We start from the raw sequence: 20,986 nt of genomic DNA, 5'->3' as shown, positions 1-20,986 counted from the left end.
TGGCTTGAGACTTCTGGGAGTTGAAGTCCAGAAATCTTCAAGTTTTCAAGGTGGATAAACACTTGTTCTGGTTGAAAGAAATCTGGATAGGTTGCTACTTGTTGATGAGTCTGAACTTTTAATAAAATTAATGGCTGGGTTTGCTTGGACTCTACCTCGGTATATTAATTGGTCTGAATCTGAATTGAGGTCTAGAGTGAAGGGCACTAATTTGTCAAAGTCAGTTTTCCCTGGGCAGTTTCAACTCTACCAAGAAGCCATAATTTATCTTGGGTTAGGAGTACCGGGGACATGATTAAATTGAATTTATATAAATTGCCATTAGAAATAGCAACAGTTTGGATAGATGGAATATAGGGCATGTAAAGATCAGACTAATACTCTAATGCAGAAATGTTTTACCCTGAATCCTTTATATTAATATACAATCTTCCTCTCTAACCTGATATTTTCAGTAATTTAAAACATTATTTCAGAGTTTATTTGGGAAACACTACTCAAAAAAAGAACTTAATTGTCAGTTAAAGGAGAGCTGATTTTTCAGATTTAAATTGTAAGGTATCCCTGCTTTCTTCAACAAATGGTCAGATTTGCCTACTTAGAAACATATCCTAGCAAACTACCTTGGAATCGGGGTATTTGATACCCTTTATGTGTGTTTCTCAATCTTGTCACCTTTAAGATGGGCAGATTTTAACCCCCAGAATTTCCCTGAGCAAACTGCATCAGAGACCTGGTAGCACAGTGGTTAGAATGCAGTATTTCAGGCTACCTGACAATGTGGTTCCTTCCCCAAACCCCCAAAACTTTAACCTTAGACTGTCTGTCAACCTCACCCCCATTCCTAACTTTAAGGGGCATGCATAAGCGTACCAACGTGCCTACCCTCCCTGTCTTAATATTCCTTTGTATTTTATCCATTTCATGTATTCATAATCATGTTTATACATATATCTGTTATCTAATTCATGCTTGATGAAATAAAATAAACAAACAAACAAACAAACAAACAAATAAATAAATTCGCCGATTGTCAGCAGTTCAATTCTCACTGGCTCAAAGTTGACTCAGCCTTCCATCCTTCCAAGGTGGGTAAAATGAAGAAGCTGTATATTCTGTGAAGTTGTATATAAGTCTAAGTGCTACTGCTATTGCCCTTCCTTTCTTCCTTCCTTCTTTCCTCTTATTCCCTTTCTCCTCTCCTTCCTGGTGCCGCAGTGGTTAGAATGCAGTATTGTAGGCTAACTTTGCCCACTGCCAGGAGTTCGATTCTGTCTGGAGGTGGGTAAAATGAGGACCCAGATTGTTGCGAGCAAGAGGCTGACTCTGTAAACTGCTTAGATAGGACTGTGAAGCACTGTGAAAAATTATATAAGTCTAAGGGCTACTGCTATTTATACAAAGGTACCTGCCATTTTCATCAGATTGACAGAAGGAGTACTATAACATAAAGTCTTTTGCAGGTCTATGTGACATCACAACACATCTACAAAGGAAGCAGAGCTGTGCAACTCTGCGTTTATCATTTCAGCTCCCCAGGGACTCCTCTGAGAATATAAAAGGGTGTTTTGGTCCAATTACTCTGGTGAGTGGAATCCCCCTCCTCAATTCAATACCAGGAAGACAAGGAAATGTGTTGTGCAATGCTACATCAACTCTGGTTCGATCCTTAATGTTATACTAAGATAATTTTATGGGGGAATGAAAATTTGAAAACAAGCCTCCTTTTTTAAGGACCTGGTGGAGTCTAAAGTTTAGATCAGTTAGAAGAATTAGACTAGTGGTTAAGGCACCAGGCTAGAAAATAGAAGACTGTGAGTTCAAATCCTGCCTTAGCCATGGAAGCTGGCTAGGTCAGTCTTTTAGTCTCAGCTCAACCCACCTCACAAGATTGTTGTCGTGGAGAAAAAGGGAGGAGGAAAGGTGTGCTGAATATGTTGGCTGCTGAGTTATTTGTAAATATAATAAACGCAGGATATAAATAAATCAGGGACATGGTGGCTCAGTGGCTAAGACGCTGAGCTTGTCGATCGGAAAGGTCAGCAGTTCAGCGGTTCGAATCTCTAGCGCCACGTAACAGAGTGAGCTCCTGTTACTTCTGCTAGGTTGGCAGAAGCTCCCATCCCAGCTTCTGCCAACCTAGCAGTTCCAAAGCACATTAAAAATGCAAGTAGAAAAATAGGAACCACCTTTGGTGGGAAGGTAACAGCGTTCCATGCGCCTTCGGTGTTGAGTCATGCCAGCCACATGACCACAGAGACATCTTCGGACAGTGCTGGCTCTTCGGATTTGAAATGGAGATGAGCACCGCCCTCTAGAGTCGGGAACAACTAGCCCATATGTGCGAGGGGCACTTTTACCTTATAAATAAATCAACATTTGCTTATTGCTTAATCAGCTAGGTTCTAACTAAGATGAATTAACCTGTGCATACAAACAACTCTCTTGAGATAAAGCACTAACTATGCTACTAGGGAAGTGCTACCCTCAAGGAAGACATAATTCAGGAAAGCCATAAGGAAGATATACTAGTGTGTGTTTTCATGGCCAGCATGGATGAGCTTCTGGGCTAAATGCCCGTGGTTTAATTATTTGGTATCCTGATGTTTCGCCAGCAGCCCATGGCTGGCATCTTTTAGAGGCAAAGTAATCATTGTAGCACACTTCTTGGCAGCTCACAAGCATCTGAGTGAATACTAAAGAAGCTGCTGCATTTATAACTGAACAATCTGGATTTTAAATAAACTTTCCAATGGAACTTATCTCTGACTTACACATGTCATGTTGTTGTTGTTGTTAGTTGCAAAGTAGCCTCCAACCCATTGTGACCCCATAGACCATGTTCCTCCAGGCCTTCCTGTCCTCTATCATCCCCTGGAGTCCATTTAAGCTCACACCGACTTCTTCAGTGACTCCATCCAGCCACCTCATTCTCTGTCGTCCCCTTCTTCTTTTGCCCTTAAGTGTTTCCAGCATGAGGCTCTTCTCCAGGGAGTCCTTCCTTCTCATCAGGTGGCCAAAATATTTGAATTTCCTCTTCAGGATCTGGCCTTCTAAAGAGCACTCAGGGTTGATCTCCCCTAGGACTGACCGGTTTGATCGCCTTGAAGGCCAAGAGACCCGCAGGAGTCTTCTGCAGCAGCATAGTTCAAAGGCCTCCATTCTTTGGTGCTCAGCCTTCCTTATGGTACAACTTTCACAGCCATCCATTGCAGCTGGGAAAACCATAGCCTTGACTAGATGCACTTTTGTTGGCAGGGGGATGTTTCTGCTTTTTAGCCTGCTGTCTAGATTTGCGATTGCTTTCCTCCCCAGGAGCAAGCCTCTTTTAATTTCTTGGCTGACATCCCCATCTGTGGTGATCTTGGAGCTCTGGGAGTCTAAGAACACTAATTCCCAATTGTTTCTTCATCCAGGTAAACTTCTGATTGGTCGAATTTGAGGAAATTCTAAGAGAACTGGTACCTATTTTGCCTAGGTTGGTGTTATTTCACAGATTCTAGAATCCAGGGGATTCTGGAAGTTGAAGTTCATCTCAACTCCCAAGTCTTAAAAAGTTCTCAAGGCTGGACACATATCTCTTTAACTGCTTGATGGTTGATCCTATGAGGCAGAAGGTATCCACCGTTTTGGGGCTGGGGCGGAATGAAGTCTGGATTTCCAGAAGGAAGGAGGCTGCACTGAAGAGATGGCAACATTTAGATCAGGGGTCTCCAAACATGGCCACTTTAAGACTTGTGGACTTCAACTCCCAGAATCCCCCAGATTCTAGAATCTGTAAAACCTGAAACAACACCAATGCAAAGCTGGCTGAGGAATTTTGGGAGTTGAAGTTCACAAGTCTTAAAGTGGCCAAGGTTGGAGACCCTTGAGGAGGCAGCCCCTCCATAGGAGTTCTCAGTCACTCTTTCTTCACCCAGTTCACCTCACAAGGTTGTGGAAGGAGTTTTAGGTATGTTTGCTGCCTTGAGTTAACTTGCACAGTAATAAAGGCAGGATGAAAATTGAATAAATAAATATCTTTAACGATGCAAGTCATTTGCTTTGATTTGGCATGATTTCTACCTGTAGGTGAGGAACAATTAAGAAAACTATTCAAAAATAACCCTCACCATGTCTTTCTTGGTTTCTGGTACCTTTAATACCCATTTTAAGGTCTATTTACTGGCAGGGCTGTTTAATTTTGATAGAGCATAAAGTAGGGATTCAGACCTTGTTGCCCTTTAGATTCTCTTCATTCCTGTTGAAGTGGTTAAAATTATGGATCTCAATTTTTATTTTTATTTTTGCACAATCTCAAGTGATACTTGGATATGCACTGGAGTACCCCAAGGGTCTGTTTTAGGCCCAGTACTCTTCAACATCTTCATCAATGACTTGGATGAGGGGATATATGGGGGAACTCCTCAAATTTGCAGATGATACCAAGCTGGCAGGAATAGCCAACACTCCAGAAGACAGGCTTAAGATACAGAAGGATCTTGACAGACTTGAACATTGGGCGCTATCTAACAAAATGAAATTCAAGGGTGAAAAAAGTAAGGTTTACATTTAGGTAAGAAAAACCCAAATGCACAGGTACAGTATAAGTGGTACCTGGCTCAATAGTAATAACTGTGAGAGGGATCTTGGGAGTCCTAGTGGACAACCAGTGAAATATGAGCCAGCATTGTGCAGCAGCTGAAAAAAAGGCAACACATTCTAGGCTGCATCAACAGAGGGAGACAATCAAGATCACATGAAGTGTTAATACCATTTTATAATGCCTTGGTAAGGCCACACTTGGAATGCGGCGTTCAATTTTGGTCACCACACTATAAAAAAAGATGTGGAGACTCTAGAAAGAGTGCAGAGAAGAGCAACAAGGATGATTAGGGGAGTGGAGGCTAAAACATATCAAGAACGGTTGCAGGAACTGGGTATGTCTAGTTTAATGAAAAGAAGGACTAGGGGAGACATGATAGCAGTCTTCCAATATCTCAGGGGCTGCCACAGAGAAGAGGGAGTCAAGCTGTTCTCTAAAGCACCTGAGGGTAGGAGAAGAAGCAATGGGTGGAAACTAATCAAGGAGAGAAGCAACCTAGAACCAAGGAGAAATTTCCTGACAGTGAGAACAATTAATCAGTGGAACAACTTGCCACCAGAAGTTGTGAATGCCGCAACACTGCAAGTTTTAAAGAAGAGATTAGATAACCATTTGTCTGAAGTGGTGTAGGGTTTCCTGCCTAAGTAGGGGGTTGGACTAGAAGACCTTGAAGAGCCCTTCCAACTCTGTTATTATATTAAAGTCCCCAAGTTTCGAGACCCCTGCTGAGATGAAATGGTCCAGCCCATCTTTGACAGCACTTTTTCCTACTTCCTTTCACCAGGATTTGGAGCCTTGGAACAGGTGAGCTAAAGACCTTCCTCCTTCAAAGAAAGCCCTGGGCAAAGGAAACCCTTGGGAGATGTCTAGCCCCCCCCCCCCCTTCCTGGAAGAAAATGGGCTCCACCCAACAACAAAATGTTTTAAGAAAAAAATATTGGAGATCCTTGACAGTTGGAGCCTTTTCTTACAATGTCCTGCAATTCTCTGACCTGTTACAAATGCCATTAACAGGTGACTTTTCAGCTAGGCCATGAAGTTGACAAGCTAACTTAGACTGAAACGGCTCAACTTGGGTTGCAAAACAGGATTTTGTAGGAGGCATTTCTAGGTGTGTCAATGCACATTAAAAAAATGGGCAGAGATTTGATCACACCATTGTGACCATAATCTTGTGGGTTGTTTTTGTGTATGGCTCATCTCTGCTAGCCAATATAGACTGGACCAAACCAGACCATAAAAAGATGATCATGGCCTTGCTACAAAATGTTTTGTAGGTACTAAGAAATTGAAAGAGTGGCAATTTGGAACACTCCAGAAATTATTATTAGGCGTTTAAATATTCTAGGATGTCCAGAGGGAAGGAAGGTGAGACAGGTACGTGAAGAGAGGGGGCAGGGAGGGAGGGAGAAAGGAAGGAAGGAAAGAAGGGGGAGGGAGGGAGGGGGAAGAGGAGAGGGGGGGAAGGGACGGAGGGACAGAAGGAAGGGGGAAGGGGAGAGAGGGGGGAAGGGATGGATGGAAGGAAGGAAGGGGGGAGAGGGGGCAGGGAGGGAGGGAGAAAGGAAGAAGGGGAGGGAGGGAGGGGGAAAGGGAGAGGGGGGAATGGAGGGATGGAAGGAAGAAAGGAAGGAAGGAAGGGGAGAGAGGGGGCAGGGAGGGAGGGACAGAAGGAAGTGGGAAGGGGAGAGGGGGGAACGGAGGGATGGAAGGAAAGAAGGAAGGAAGGATGGGGAGAGAAGGGGCAGGGAGGGAGCGAGGAAGGGGATGAAGAAAAGAGAAGGAAGGAAAGAAGGAAGGGGATGAAGAAAAAAGGAAGGAAGGACGGAGATGAAGGAAAGAGAAGGAAGAAAGGGAGGGAGGGAGGGAGGAAGGCAGGAATAAGGAAGGACGGAGATGAAGAAAAGAGAAGGAAGGAAGGAAGGAAGGAAGGAAGGAAATCAATTAACAATCTAAAGGCTGATGAAGTACCAATGATATGCAGGTCTTGCTGCCAATGCTTAGGAATAGACCAAGGACAAATCAGGACTGATGTGGCCATGAACGCCATCTCCACAAAAGGCTTCAAAGGAGAGCAAGAATAAAGCCTATGGACTTTGGCTTTGTGATGAATGCTTTTAGAACACGGAACACAGAATCATAGGGCTGGAAGGTCTTCTAATCCAACCCCGCCTTCTCAAGGCCGGAGACCTAACCCCCTTCTGATCCAATGCTTGTCCAGCTTATGCCTGAAAACCTCCAGCAACGCAGCGCCCACGGCCCCAGGAGGCAAGACACTCTGCCATTTAATTGTTCTCACTGCCAGGAAACCTCTCCTTACTTCTAGTTTGGATCTCTCAGGAAACAGGAACAATTGTAATTTGTTGGTTTTTTCCTGGACCTTGAAGGATTGACTTCCAAGTGGTGAAAGTGGGGTTCAGAAGAAGAGGAGGGAAGAGCTATGAGGTTTCCAGGGAGTTCTAAGATAAAGCTAATGGTTCCCCTTGCACATATGTGCTAGTTGTTCTTGACTCTAGGGGGCGGTGCCCATCTCCGTTTCAAAGCTGAAGAACCAGCGCTGTCCGAAGACGTCTCTGTGGTCATGTGGTGCACAGGGCGCTGTTACCTTCTCACCAAAGGTGGTTCCTATTTTTCTACTTGCATTTTTTACCTGCTTTTGAATGGCTAGGTTGGCAGAAGCTGGGACAAGTCATGGGAGCTCACTCCATTATGCAGCACTAGGGATTTGAACCACTAAACCTCCAAACTTTCTGATCGACAAGTTCAGCCTCTTAGCCACTGAGCCACCTGGTGCAATGTAAATAGCACATGAGGAACCATTGGTTACCTCTTGCTTTTTCTTCCACTGCAATTCTAATGTTCAGATTCTTTCTTCTAAACTCCTCCATCCTCCAATTTTCTTCTGCTGCTCTCGGTCTAATGTCTGGGCTTTTTAAAAGCTGTTTTCGTAGCTGCCTAATTCTCCTTCTCTGCTGGAGAACTTGCTTCTTAAGGGACAAGAAGTCCATTAAAGTCAAGCAGGGCAAGAGATCGACCAAGGATTCAACACAGGTGATAAGGAGCAGAAAACAAAGCAGTGCCTTTGAGCTTAGATTTGCTCTAGGTCTTAATTGTAAATGTGCTTTTCATATTTTTTCCCCTCAACTTTGGAAGTTGAGAACAGGTGAAAACTGGGTACAAGAACTTGCCTTTTGCACATGTTCCCCAACGACGGCATCATCATCAAAAAGAATGCCTTTCACTTAACCTTGTGGCAGGTTAATCCTGTGCTTTTATGAAATAAGCTGTTCTGACCAAGGCTTCCCAAGAGTCTGAAGCAAAGTCCTGGTCCCGACAAAAAACCCTTTTATTAATTTAAAGTGAATTCTGCTCATTCACATCCAGCAAAGTCTTTCAAGGGAGGATTTACAGTCACAGACCTTATCTGGCTTGGAGAGCTGACAGGCCGAGATCTGCAAAACTTGGCAAGGAGTCTCAGAGAGTCACAAACCAATGAAGCGAACAAATTGTCTCCTGCAAACTCCACTCCCCTTTTGCTCCTCTTTTCTTTCCTCTGGGAGGGGCCATTCACCGTCCACCTGTGGCCTTACTCCCAAGTTGACCCCTGTTCTTTAGCTCTTCCCTTCGTCTGGCAACTCTGCACATGTGCAACACTGGGAACAAGCTCCAATTGTTTGTGTGCCTCACTGATGTCTGACTCTGAAGGCAGCTGATAACTGATATATGGCTCTGGCCCCCTCTCTGCCTCCGACACAGAGCCCTCATCTAAGCCTTCCTCAGACTCCAGGACTGGTCCATGTTACTCCCCAACCTCCTCACTGTCCATATCTGCTGCCAACTCCGCTGACCACTGGCGGGCCACAACATTATCTATGCGATTCCTAACTGCTGAAATCCATAGCCTCTCCTCCCAGCTTTTTTCCTCTAAGCTTAAAAAAGCCCAAACCGCTGTAACCTTCTATATTTGAAAGGTTTGGCTTCCTCTTATTTTTGTTTACCATTTTCTGGAAATCTCCCAGCTCCTTTTCGCAATGCGCCGAATAAAACAGCCCAATAAAGTTGGTATGTTAATTTTCTGCTATGTTTTCCAACCTGGAATTGGACTTTCCATCAATGCAAACCAGGCCAATATTTTTTACCAAGCTCTATATGATCCCGCGAGGACGCTTTCCTGGCCAATCACACACCTGTTTCAGGTGTAATCTGGAGGCTGGACCACTAAGATTTTGCTGCCCCACCTGCTCTGCTTGTCAGGCTAGCAGCCATCTTTTCTTTTGGATCTTTGGCCTGCCACACTTTCTATTTATTCTACTACGCATTTTCTATTGTGGGAAAATGGGAGGGGGATTGTAAGGAGTTAGATGATATGTAGCCATAACAAAATTCTTTCTAGAAAGCCAAGGTCATCCTTTGTCTCTGTCCCTCTGCACCTGACCAGAACTAGATGGGTGGAACTGCCAGCATGGCAGTGGGAGATTGGACCTGTGGGTGTGGGGAGCAAGATCTTGAACTTTCAAGTGGGTGGGAAAACCAGGAAGTTTTCAGATTTGGGGCTTGGAACTTTGAGCAATACTTTGCCTTGGACTCTGATTTACTTTTGGATGCTATTTGGAACCTTGACACTATTTTGCATTGGTGGGTGCATCCTGTCCCCCCTCTGCCTCTTTCCCCAATTCGGTCCAAAGCTTGTCTCCGTGCAGGAAGGACTCACCGTCCTCTAGTTGTGGTGTCTGGGAAGCAACGCACGACAGCGACCATGTTGTGATGATGTTGCGAGACGTGACCAAGCGACCTGCATAACTCTGGCAGCTGTTAAGGAAAAGAGAAGACGGCTGTGAGTTTGTGACAGGGAGATGCTCCACAGAAGGCTTCCTGAGAAATCAGTTCCAGATGGTGACTGCTAGTGCAACTCGCTTTCCAATTCTCTCAGGGTGCACTGAGAATTCTATATTTAAGTTTGCAGGCCTGTGTGTATGTTCCGCTACCTTCTGTCCATGCCAGTTGGTGGTGGGTTTCAGTGAAACAACAACTCTTCTGTATGCACCACTTTTCCCCCCTATCCTTTTTTCCCAAGCAGTTCTAAAAAGATGTGTTCTATTGAAATTCGAGCAGATAGTCCCACTGTATACCTTTTCAAAAGCAAAGGTAAAGGCTCCCCTCGCTCATATGTGCTAGTCGTTCCTGACTCTAGGGGACGGTGCTCATCTCCGTTTCAAAGCCGAAGAGCCAGCGCTGTCTGAAGACACCTCCGTGGTCATGTGGCCGGCATGACTCAACAATGAAGGCACCCAGAACGCTGTTACCTTCCCACCAAAGGTGGTTCCTATTTTCCTACTTGCATTTTTTACGTGCTTTCGAACTGCTAGGTTGGCAGAAGCTGGGATAAGTAACAGGAGCTCACTCCGTTATGTGGCGCTAGGGATTTGAACTGCCGAACATAGCCACTGAGCCACCGCGTCCTTGAAGTATAGACCAACCAATCTTAAACTATAGACTACCCAATTGTGAGCTACAGACTACCCAATCCTGTTTAGCTTAGTTGGTACGCAATGCAAACCCACATATATTCTAATAAAACTGCATCTGTTTAATAAAATGGAAAAAATTGTCCTAGGGTGACAAATCTCCAACTTTATATTATTTTCTTCTTTTAAAAAGAGTTTAGACATTTTGTCCAGAGTTCTTTAATAACAAATGCTTCGTGCACAGAATTTTAGGTGGAATTCAATTGTGTTTTTTTTTTACTGCTTAGAAACTTTGCCATAATATTCGTACTGAAGAAAATCTGCCATGGAGGGGAAATTCTGCACAATGGTACCGTTTTGTTTTCAAAGTCAAGATGGAGAAATGAAGAATTACGTTACAATAGGAGCAGCTGTCCCTGGACAAGATATTTGACATTTTCTATCCGAGAAAATGTCAACTACCCGCTCCCCTCCTTCTTACTCAACATCATACTTTTACCAGTTGTGTGTGTGTGTGTGTGTGTGTGTGTGTGTGTGTGTGTGTGTGTGTTTTCCAGAATGCCTCGAGCAATTTCAACCAAACTTGGTACACAGATGACTTACTCTCTGGAAAAAAATACTGCGGGGTTAAGACACCCCTAACACTCCTCAGGGAGGGTTCTGTTAAGATGCAGCCTGTTGTGCCTTTAAATGGCTTCTACTGTACTGCTGTAAAAGGGATTTTACTGAACAGTGCAATAGTAACAGCTTCACAGTACTCCACAAGGGAGCTCACTCTGGTAAGGGGAAAAATCCAACATTAGAAATTATATTTGGTCCGGACATTTCCCCCCCTATAAATAAATATCCGGGCAATGCCAGGCTATCGTCTAGTAATATTATATTACTCATTTAGTAACCACAAATTGGGACGGGCAATTCATTTGTTAAGTAAAAGGTTCATTCCCTTAAGTAAAGAAGCATTCTTCCTTTTGTTTGTGGAGCTATGTAATGGTTGCTCATGACATTACTTTTCCGCCATCATCGTAACTGGGGTGGTATTCACTTATCTTCCCTACTGGTTCGCAAATGTGAGGGTGCATGCGCAGGCACTTTTGGCTAAAAAAGAGGCCTAAATGGGAGGCCATAGGGCCACCCATGATTTCCACTACCAGTTCAGGCAAACTGGTCCGAACCTGAAGAATACCACCTCTGATTGTAACTGCAAATGGTGACTAAGCAAGGACTACATATCCCATCACAGAACATTAAACTCCCAGAAGATTTGTGTATGTGTGTCTCTGCATATAGGTGGGCATCAGGGATTGGTTCTGGCTTCTTCTACTGCTCAGGGATGTGCTTTGGGCACACACACGTGTGCTGCACGCACATGCACTGTAGTTAAAAAATGCTTCTGCGCATGCGCAGAAGCAAAGAACATCATGGTGCCACCTACGCACCACCGATTGAACTGGTTCAGGGGCATGGCCAGCCAAGTTACTACCTACTCAGCCGAACCGGTCCGAACCAGTAGGAAGCAATCTCTAGTGTGCATCTTGAGTTTGGAAGGTGGCTACCCAGCAGGAATGTCGATTGGGGATTCAAAAAATCAAAAATGATGGCACTTAGATGATCAAAGCCTCACCTCTTTTATATGTCTTTTGACAAATGATTTGGAGGGAGGGGCTCCCACAAAGCCTGAGCTTTTCTGTTTAAACAGGATTTTGACTGTTTAAAGACTGTCCAAAGACTGTCAAAAAAAATAAAAAGGTCCTCTCAGAAGTTAAAATGAAACCGATTAGAAGGGATTAAGAAATGGATTGATTTGAATTCTTTGATAAAAGCTTGTAAAAATTAACTGAAGGACCTCGATTGTTGTGGGAGATTAGTGGAACTAAGTGCTTGGTTTTCTACCCAGGTTCATAAATTAACTGCAGTCTATTAGCCAGCCCTCTGCACTTTTCTGAAAATAAATGGGAAATACTGGAATGATGAAATGATGGCTTAGTTCGGATGATTGTTTGGGGCACATGAACTGTACTTATACAGTAGGTAGTCCCTAGCTTGCTGGCCATTCATCCAATGAGTGTTTGAAGATATGATGGTCCTGGAAAAATAACTTTATGTCTGTGAAGATTCCGACAGATGTCTGCTCGAGTTGCCACAGTCTTTCAGGGAAACGTTGATAAACACCCACCTTATCTCCCTTGGAATGCTGCCAGAGACCTAACTACCAAATGCAGAGCAAGGCCAAATGTAGCACAGAGTCAAACAGAACTTTTCAGAACTTGAACTGACCAGATGAATTAATTGCTTCCTGCAAAAGTTCACGTCCCGTTCACTCCTCTTTTATGTCTTATCGGAGAGGCCAATCATCTCCAAGCCTTACTCCCGAGTTGACCCTGTTTTCTTAATTGTTCTTCTGGCAGCTCTGCGCATGGGCACACTGGGAACAGGATCCCATTGTTCTTCTGCCTCGCTGATGTCAGACTCCGCAGGAAGCAAATAACTACCAGATGGCCTTGGCCCCCTCTCTGCCTCCGACGCAGAGCCCTCGTCCGAGCCTTCCCCAGACTCCAGGACTGCCCCATATTCCTCCCCAAATTCCTCACTGTCCGACTCTGCTGCCAGCTCCGCAGGCCACCAGCAAACCACAACACCATGCTGGCTCAGGAGATCTGGGAGTTGAAGTCCACAAATCATAAGGGGGCTATTGTTCCCCACCTTTGCTCTACCCAGATTGGTTGGGGAGAAAGGGATTGCAAGAGAGTAAGCTGTATGCTGTTCTACACATCAAAAACTTTGTGATCATGCAACAGGGAAGAGTCAGGAAAAGGGGAGACTACTTAAGAGCAGGGGTGTCAAATTAGCAGCTTGCGGGCCGGATGCGTCATGCCCACCCCAGCTCCATGAAGGGGAAAAACCCATTGCAATACATCACGTGACGGCAATGTGATGCACGAGATTGACACCTGTGGCTTAGAGAATTCACTTGTTCTCTCTCCTCTCCCTCCATCCTCTGCAAAGTGGAGAGACTGGAGAAGGGATTAGAAGAGAGTAGCATACTGCAAACTGCTTGCGTAATATGCCCACAGCTCCAGCCCTGGGTTGTAGCACAATGACATTGCTTGTGATGTGTACACAGGACCGCAAGCAGGCCCTTGAGCATTCTAAAGGGCAGGGGAGGGGTCAAAAGGTAAACAAAAGCCAAAAGTGTGAGACTGAATAGTCTCTATTCAGCTGGCGAGTACAGTCACAGTCCTGTGATTTTCCACTTAGCGACCATTTGGCTTAACAGTGGAATTGTTACCCTGTTTCCCACAAAACAAAACCCAATTTAAAAATAATTCCTAGCTGTCAACTCGCAAAGCATCCCTGGCATGCTCTCGAGTTGCTATAGGCAGGAGGGGGGAACTGATGGAGCAGCACAGCAGCCACAACCAGAAGCACATTCCATGCATACTTTTCTTATGGCTGTATCCCATGATTCCTACAACCAACAGAGGGGCATAATCTCTACAGCCTGTGAAAGATCTCTGTTGGAGAAAATGATTTATGACACACCCTGGGAGGTGTGGGGGAGAACAAGGTCATAGTTGGGCTATAAATTACGTGGGGGCAGAGCTGGCTTCATTTGGGTACATGCTGACATGCTGCTCCTAATAAATAACTGGATTTCTTTTGAAGCTTGGCTTGAGTCTCATGATTTAATTAGGGCATCCAGAACCCTGACAGCAGCCTGATTTTTCAGGATGCTCTTAATATAAGCCCTACCCCGAAAATAAGCTCTGTTTAAGATCATCAGCCACACAAACACAGTTTAATACTGTGTTTCCCCTCCAAATTAAGACCTAATCAGAAAATAAGCCCTGATGCTTCTTTTGGAACAAACATTAATACAACATCCGGTCTTATTTTTGGAGAAACATGGTAGATCCAATTAGGGTTGCTAAATGAGGACTACCCTGACACCACTGAAGAGTTGAAAGTTATCTCAGCAAACAGGGAACTGAACAAAAAGACCCCGATTTAAAATTGGGGAGAAGAGGGAGGGGTGAACTGTTTCAACTTTCATATAAAACCTTTGCTAGACGAATTCTTGAATACAGCTCATCTGTCTAGAATCCACAGTGCATATCAGACATTAATACAATCAAGCAAGTCCAGAGATATTTCACAAGAAGAGTCCTCCACTCCTCTGCTCAACAATAGAATCCCTTCTGCCACCAGGCTCGAAATTTGGGGCTTAGGCAAATTAGAACTACGCTGCCTTCGGTCTGACCTAAGCATAGTACATAAAATTATCTGCTACAATGTCCTACCTGTCAATGATTACTTCAGCTTCAACCACAACAACACATGGGCACATAGTAGATGCAAACTTAAGATAAACTACTCCAAGCTCGATTGCAGAAAATACGACTTCAGCAACAGAGTGGTCAATGCCTGGAATGCTCTACCTGACTCTGTGGTTTCTTCCCCAAATCCCCATAACTTTAACCTTAGACTGTCTACTGTTGACCTTACCCCATTCCTAAGGGCTCTGTAAGGGAGCCTGCATAAGCGCACCAACGTGCCTCCCGTCCCTATCCTAATGTCCCCATTTATTCATATCCATTTCATGTATTCATAATCTTGTTTATACACATATGTTATCTCATACATGCTTGATGAAATAAATGAAATAAATAAAACTAAAACTAAAACTTGGCATCATCCTGCTGCCCCTGGAGACACAGAGCAAAAAATACACATCCAGGAAATGGAAGAATTCTCCCAAATGTGGAGTCACTTCCGATTCAATTTGTAGTGTGCAGTAGAGGTTAAATATATATTTTAACACTTTTACTTGGAAGCTCGCTGACCCCAAAAAAGGACAGACAGGGCACCACCGCTGAGCAAGGATTAAGCTCCCATGCAAAGCAAATGAATAATGTATGGTTTTTTCCTCCCACCCGTATAAATACACTTGGTGAGGGTGATCGGTGATTCAGAAATGAATAGCTGGGTTATGCAAAATTGGCTGAAGGGAACTTAACCTAGTGTCAGATCCCTAAAAGTGAACTGCCTTTCAATTGGGAGCAGGGGAGCCTTGGAGTGAAATCATTAGCTACATCTGTAACAACTGAGTTTTACAACTTCACAACTGGTTTCCTGTCACCAAAAGACTGAAGGTCCCAACATCTCTGGAGGGATGTTTATGATAGCCATGTGGGATATCTTACTTTAATGTCTAACTAGAGATAGCCATGGGAACATGTTTTTTATTGACTTCCAGGGCAGAAGAGTTAAGGAAGCATCTTCACACTTAAGTATTGGTCAGAATCTGCATTCAGACAAAGGGGAGGATCAGATCAATCCCATTTGCATGGCGTAAAGGATTTCAGATGCTGCTTTGCCTCTAATGGTTTCCATCTGCCTGATTAAAGGTTCCTTTTGAAATAATCAGTTTCAAGAGTCTTTACTTTCTCAAGTTAGGAGAGGAGACATTACACCTAGTTTTATGGTCTGACAAGCCAGTTTTCCCAAGCTGGGAGCACAAATTGAACTCAAACAGAGCTGTCACTGAGGGAGGAATGGCCAAGGTCTCCATCGTCTTCTGGAAATGGGGTGGGGGATGGGGGGAGAGATTCATTAATTCAAAACCAAAGGAAAAAAATGCATTTCACTTTTATACAAATATCAGGTTTGTTCAGGAGGAAATTGTATTTCCTTTCTTTCAAATCTCTTGAGAACAGAATATTTCCTCCATAAAATGAAGAGCCCTAGGGGGAAGCTGTAACAGATTAGTGCCAATTCATGGTCTCTTGGATTTCTTACTTTACCCAATTAGCAAAATGCCACAGATTTTAATTGGACAGACCAACACTTTAGCTCCTACCACTTTTTGCATTAACAGTTCTGGGATCTTCCAAGTTAGATGGCGATTATTGATAGTCTTTTTTCAAAATGAAGCTTGGTATTTCTTTCTCTCTTGTGAGATTAATGTGTTATGGCCCGCCAGCAGAGCTGGCAGCAGATTCAGGCAGTGAGAAGGTTGGGGAGGAACAAGGGCCAGTCCTGGAGTCTGGGGAAGGCTCTGATGAGGGCTCTGCAACGGAGGCAGAGAGGGAGCCAGAGCCGTATGCCAGTTATCAGCTGCCTTCGGAGTCAGACATCAGAGAGGCAGACGAACAGCTGGAGCCTGTTTCCTGTGTGCGCATGCACAGAGTTGCCAGACGAAGGGGTCGACTTGGGAGTAAGGCAACAGGTGGACAATGAATGGCCCCTTCCAGAGGAAATAAAAGAGGAGCGAAGGGGGAGTGGAGTTTGCAGGAGGCAATTAGTACGCTTAATTGGTTCGTGACTCTCTGATACTCCTTGCCAAGTTCTGCAGATATCAGCCTGTCAGCTCTCCAAGCTAGAGAAGGTCTGTGACTGTAAATCCTCCCTTCAAAGATTTGGCTGGATGTGAATGAGCAGAATTCATAGGAAATAAATAAAAGGGTTTTCTGCCGGGACCAGGAGTTTGCTTCAGGCTCTCGGGAAGTCTAGATTAGAGCAGTATGTGTGTTTTGTGGAGGATGGACAGAAGTGAGTTGACACCTCTACTCAGATGACTGCAATGCTGAGTGGTCAGAGATAAACTGAGGACCCAGATTGTTGGGGGCAATATGGCAACATTGCACCCCACTCAGAGAGTGCTGTGAAGCACAGTGGAGCGGTAGATAAGTCTACTGCTGCACTGGGCACAAGGGGTGAAAAGAGCTATCTATCCATAAGCTGCCTTTCTCTGTCTCTCTTTCTCTCTCCCTCCCTCCCTCCCCCCACCCTCCTGTGACATGAGCTGCCCAGGCACGTTTCCAAATAAAACACTGGAGTGCAGCCACCCGTTATTTTCATTTTTGCTGGGAGTTTGCCTCTAGGTTATATTTGTAGCCCGACGAGCATCGCCTTTTCCATTACACCTTGCTAAGCTGCCTGTTTATTTATTTTTTATGTTTTAATTAAAACTATAAATAAACAAATCCAGGAGGACGTGGAGCTTAGAGGGGGCCCAAGGGAGGTTTTCTGCAAGCCAATTGGCACCTAGGAAGCCCAAGGTGTGGACAGAGGCCATCCATTTTAGAACAGGGGTATCCAACCTTGGCAACTTGAAGCCTGGTGTACTTCAACTCCCAGAATTGCCAAGGTTGGAGACCCCTGTCTTAAAATGTTCCTTCAAGGCCAGTGATATGAACCATTGTTGTTGCTGCATGCCGAAAGCACATGCGCACGCGACAACATGCGGGCACATGTGCCTGCACCCATAATGCAATGCGTACGTGACAACCCCTTGCCCACCATGCCTCTGCGCATGTGATCCCCCTGTGCTTCCCCTCACCCCTGTGCATGCGCCCGCGACCCCTCCCACCCCCCGTTTTGAGACTAGCAGGCCTCCCTGCAGCCTCCTGGGACCAAAAACGCACCCCCTGTGTTCCTCCCGGCCATGCACGGTCATCTCCCACATATGCCCCACTCCCCGCACATGCGTGGCAGACACATGAAAATCAGCTGGCTGGCGGGAGGCGCGCGTGCATGCGCGTTGGAGCTGGGGTGACGGCTTGCATGCATGCAGAGAAGGTTCTGCGTGCCACCTGTGGTACGTACACCATAGGTTCACCATCACAACTCTAAGCAAACAATGCCTTTCTCCTCATGAATAACAATAAGGTCACCAAGCCACCGATGCTTTCAAATGCTGGGGATCATTTTCAGGATTGGATCGGGTTCAAAATTAGGGAAGAAAGCCTCTGGAGCAGGCTAAACGCTTCCACTCAGCGGGTGGTGGGCAGCTTAGCCGAGCGGAGAGGGCCAGACCAAGCCAATGCCAGCCGTTCTGCCAAGCTGGGCGGAGAACTGAAGCATCCAAGCCTATTATGCCGGGGGTGGTGTTTCTTAAGCCGTAACAATTAATTAAGAAGCTAAATGGAAGGTGCCATCAGTGAAGCTGCAGAGAAAAGCGGGAGAGTAATATGGGGGTATCAAACCTCTGATGTAAAAAGCCGACGGACCGAAATTCCCCGTAAAATAAATTTCAGCAGCGCATCCGTTGGCTGCAGATTGCAAGAAAGCATAAAAAGTCCAAATATTTGGTTTGGATCCAAAGATTGCAAGAAAGCACAAAAAAGGGGAATGAAAAAAGAATATAAGTTGCTGGCAAATGAATAGGGCCCTTCCTATTTAACATTATTCTACAACTTAACCTGTTAGAATGACATGTTGATATGTTAGAACAATTAATCTGTGGGACAATTTGCTTCCAGAAGTTGTGAATACTCCAACACTGGAAGTTTTTAAGAAGATGTTGGACAACCATTTGTCTGAAGTGGTGTAGGGTTTCCTGCCTAAACAGGGGGCTGGACTAGAAGATCTCCAAGGTACCTTCCAACTATGTTATTTTATTTTATTCTATTCTATTCTATTCTATTCTATTCTATTCTATTCCATATTTCTATTCTATTCCATTCTGTTCCGTTCCATTCCATTCCATTCACTATCCTATTTACTGTATATTCATCTGTTCTGTTCTGTTGTGTCCTATCCTATCCTATCCCTTATTAATACAAGGACTACCTATAGTAATTAAGTGCCCACAAAAGACTCCTGCTGTGTCGGTGTGAACATCTTTTCAAAGGGTTTGCTGTAGAATTTCCAACAGCTGCCCTGGCAATTTTTAAAATTCTCGTTGGGCTCTTGCTCCTCTAACTGCCACGTGATGGAATAAATTAAATAGACAGAGCTCCCTTCCGTCATTTTTCTTTCTGTTAAAAGAACACCGATCTCAGGAGGAGAAACAGCAATCTATTTGTTGTTTGACACTTAGCATCAAATGGAAAGCACTTTGTCTGTTCAGACAGTCTAGGGGGGATTTTCGTCTTCGTCCTACTGAGAAGTCGGAACTGAATGAGGCTGGGTGGAGAATCCATCTTGTCTCAAACTCATTGGGTAAACAACTTCTTTTTAGAATAATCTGGTGTGTATTGTGGCACATCTCAGTATCTCATCCTGCTGACGCAGAGTAACACAATAACAGAGTAACAGCTTTTTCTCCAGTAACATTGTACTGAAAACTAGGGCATACAAAACCTTTGCTGGACCAATTCTCAAAAACAGTTCATTTGCTTGGAACCCACACTGTATATCGGATATTAATATGATTGAGAGAGTCCAGAGGTATTTCACTAGAATACACAACAGAATCCCTTATGCCACCAGGCTTGAAATTCTGGGCTTGGACAACCTGGAACTACACCGCTTACGGTCTGATCTAAGTGTAGTACACAAAATTGTCTGCTACATCCTACCTGTCAACGACTACTTCAGCTTCAACCTCAATTATACACAGGCAAACAATTGATACAAACTCAAGGTAAACCACTCCAAACTCAATTGCAGAAAATACGATGTCAGCAACAGGGGTCAATACCTAGACTGCACTACTTGACTCTGTCGTTACATCCCCAAACCCCAATAATTTTAACCTAAGACTGTCTACTGTTGACCTCACCCCATTCCTAAGAGATCTGTAAGGGCAGGCATAAAAAATAACTGGGCGGAGAGGGATCTTGGAGGTCTTCTAGTTCAACCCTCTGCTCAAGCAGGAGACCCTGTACAATTCTGGACAAATAGCTGTCCAATCCCCTCTTAAAATCTTCCAGTGATGGAGGAGTCACAACCTCTTGAGACAAGCTGTTCCACTGGTTATTTTTCTCACTGTCAGTGAAGTTCTCCTTATCTCTAGGTTGCTTCTCTCCTTGATTAGTTTCTGTCCATTGTTTCTTATCCTGCCTTCAGGTGATTTGGAGAATAGGTTGACCACCTATTCTTTGTGGCAACCCCTCAACACTGCTATCATGTCTCCCCTAGTCCTTCTTTTCTCTAGATTAGCCATATCAAAATTCTGCAGCCATTCTTCATGTGTTTTATCCTCCAGTCCCAAAAACATCTTGGTGCTCTTCTCTGCACTCTTTCCAGAGTCTCAAAATCTTTTTAATAATATGGTGACCAAATCTGGATGCATTATTCCAAGTGTTGCCTTACTAAGGCTTTTTAAAGTGGTACTAATACTTCCCATAATATTAGTTTTATCCCTCTGTTAATGCAATTTAGGATTGCATTGGTTTTTTGGGTGGCAGCTGCACACTGCTGGCTCATATTTAAGTGGTTGTCCACAAGGACTCCCAAGATCCCTCTCACAGTTACTGCTATTGAGCCAGGTTTAATCTAATCTGTCCCTCCAATTTTTTTTTATTTTTTTTTGCCTAAGTGTAAAACTTTATTTTTCTCTACATTCAATTTCATTTTGTTAAATAGGATCCAGTATTCAACTCTGTTGAGATCCAAGGATAGATAATATTGCTCCTTCTGCTCCTGGGTCCTTAAGTGCCAACAGACTTAAAGGCAGTAAATTAATTTCGCCAGGAACAAAAGTTGGCGGCAGGGAAAGCAGCATCAGCTAAATGTTGATGCTGTGGTTCATACGAAGAAAGCCAATAGCAGGCTCTTTCATGTTTCACTAGAATGACAAAAGCGGCATGGCAGTATCATGATCCTTTGAACACATGTGACTTTGTATGTCGATGCTAACCACTAGAATAAGCAAAGCATGATGGTCCTTTGGACATGTATGGGATTACATGTTGATGCTAACCACTACAATGATCAATGCATGATGGCCCTTTGAACACATATGGGCTTCCATGTTGATGTTAACCACCAGAATGATCAATGCATGATGGCCCTTTGGACACCTATGGGCTTGCATGCTGATGCTAACCACTAGAATGATCAATGCATGATGGCCCTTTGGACATGTATGGGCTTACATGTTGATGCTAACCACTTCAATGACCAATGTATGATGGCCCTTTGGACACCTATTGGCTTGCATGTTGATGCTAACCACTACAATGACCGATGCATGATGGCCCTTTGG

At 44.3% G+C, this 20,986-nt stretch overlaps 1 protein-coding gene across 1 annotated transcript in view; it reads right to left on the bottom strand.

Moving 5' to 3' along the window:
- The window catches only part of FAM178B (family with sequence similarity 178 member B), a 260,763-nt gene that overhangs the window by 140,273 nt on the left and 99,504 nt on the right, over positions 1–20,986 (bottom strand). Inside the window, exon 6 of the mRNA XM_032229885.1 lies at positions 9,297–9,394. Coding sequence (XP_032085776.1) covers positions 9,297–9,394 — 98 coding nt within the window. The remainder of the gene's footprint in view (positions 1–9,296; positions 9,395–20,986) is intronic.

This window comes from Thamnophis elegans, chromosome 13 (assembly GCF_009769535.1).
Source record: "Thamnophis elegans isolate rThaEle1 chromosome 13, rThaEle1.pri, whole genome shotgun sequence".
Lineage (NCBI taxonomy): Eukaryota > Metazoa > Chordata > Lepidosauria > Squamata > Colubridae > Thamnophis > Thamnophis elegans.
Note: the sequence above shows the minus strand (reverse complement) of the source record. Positions and strands in the feature narration are given on the sequence as shown.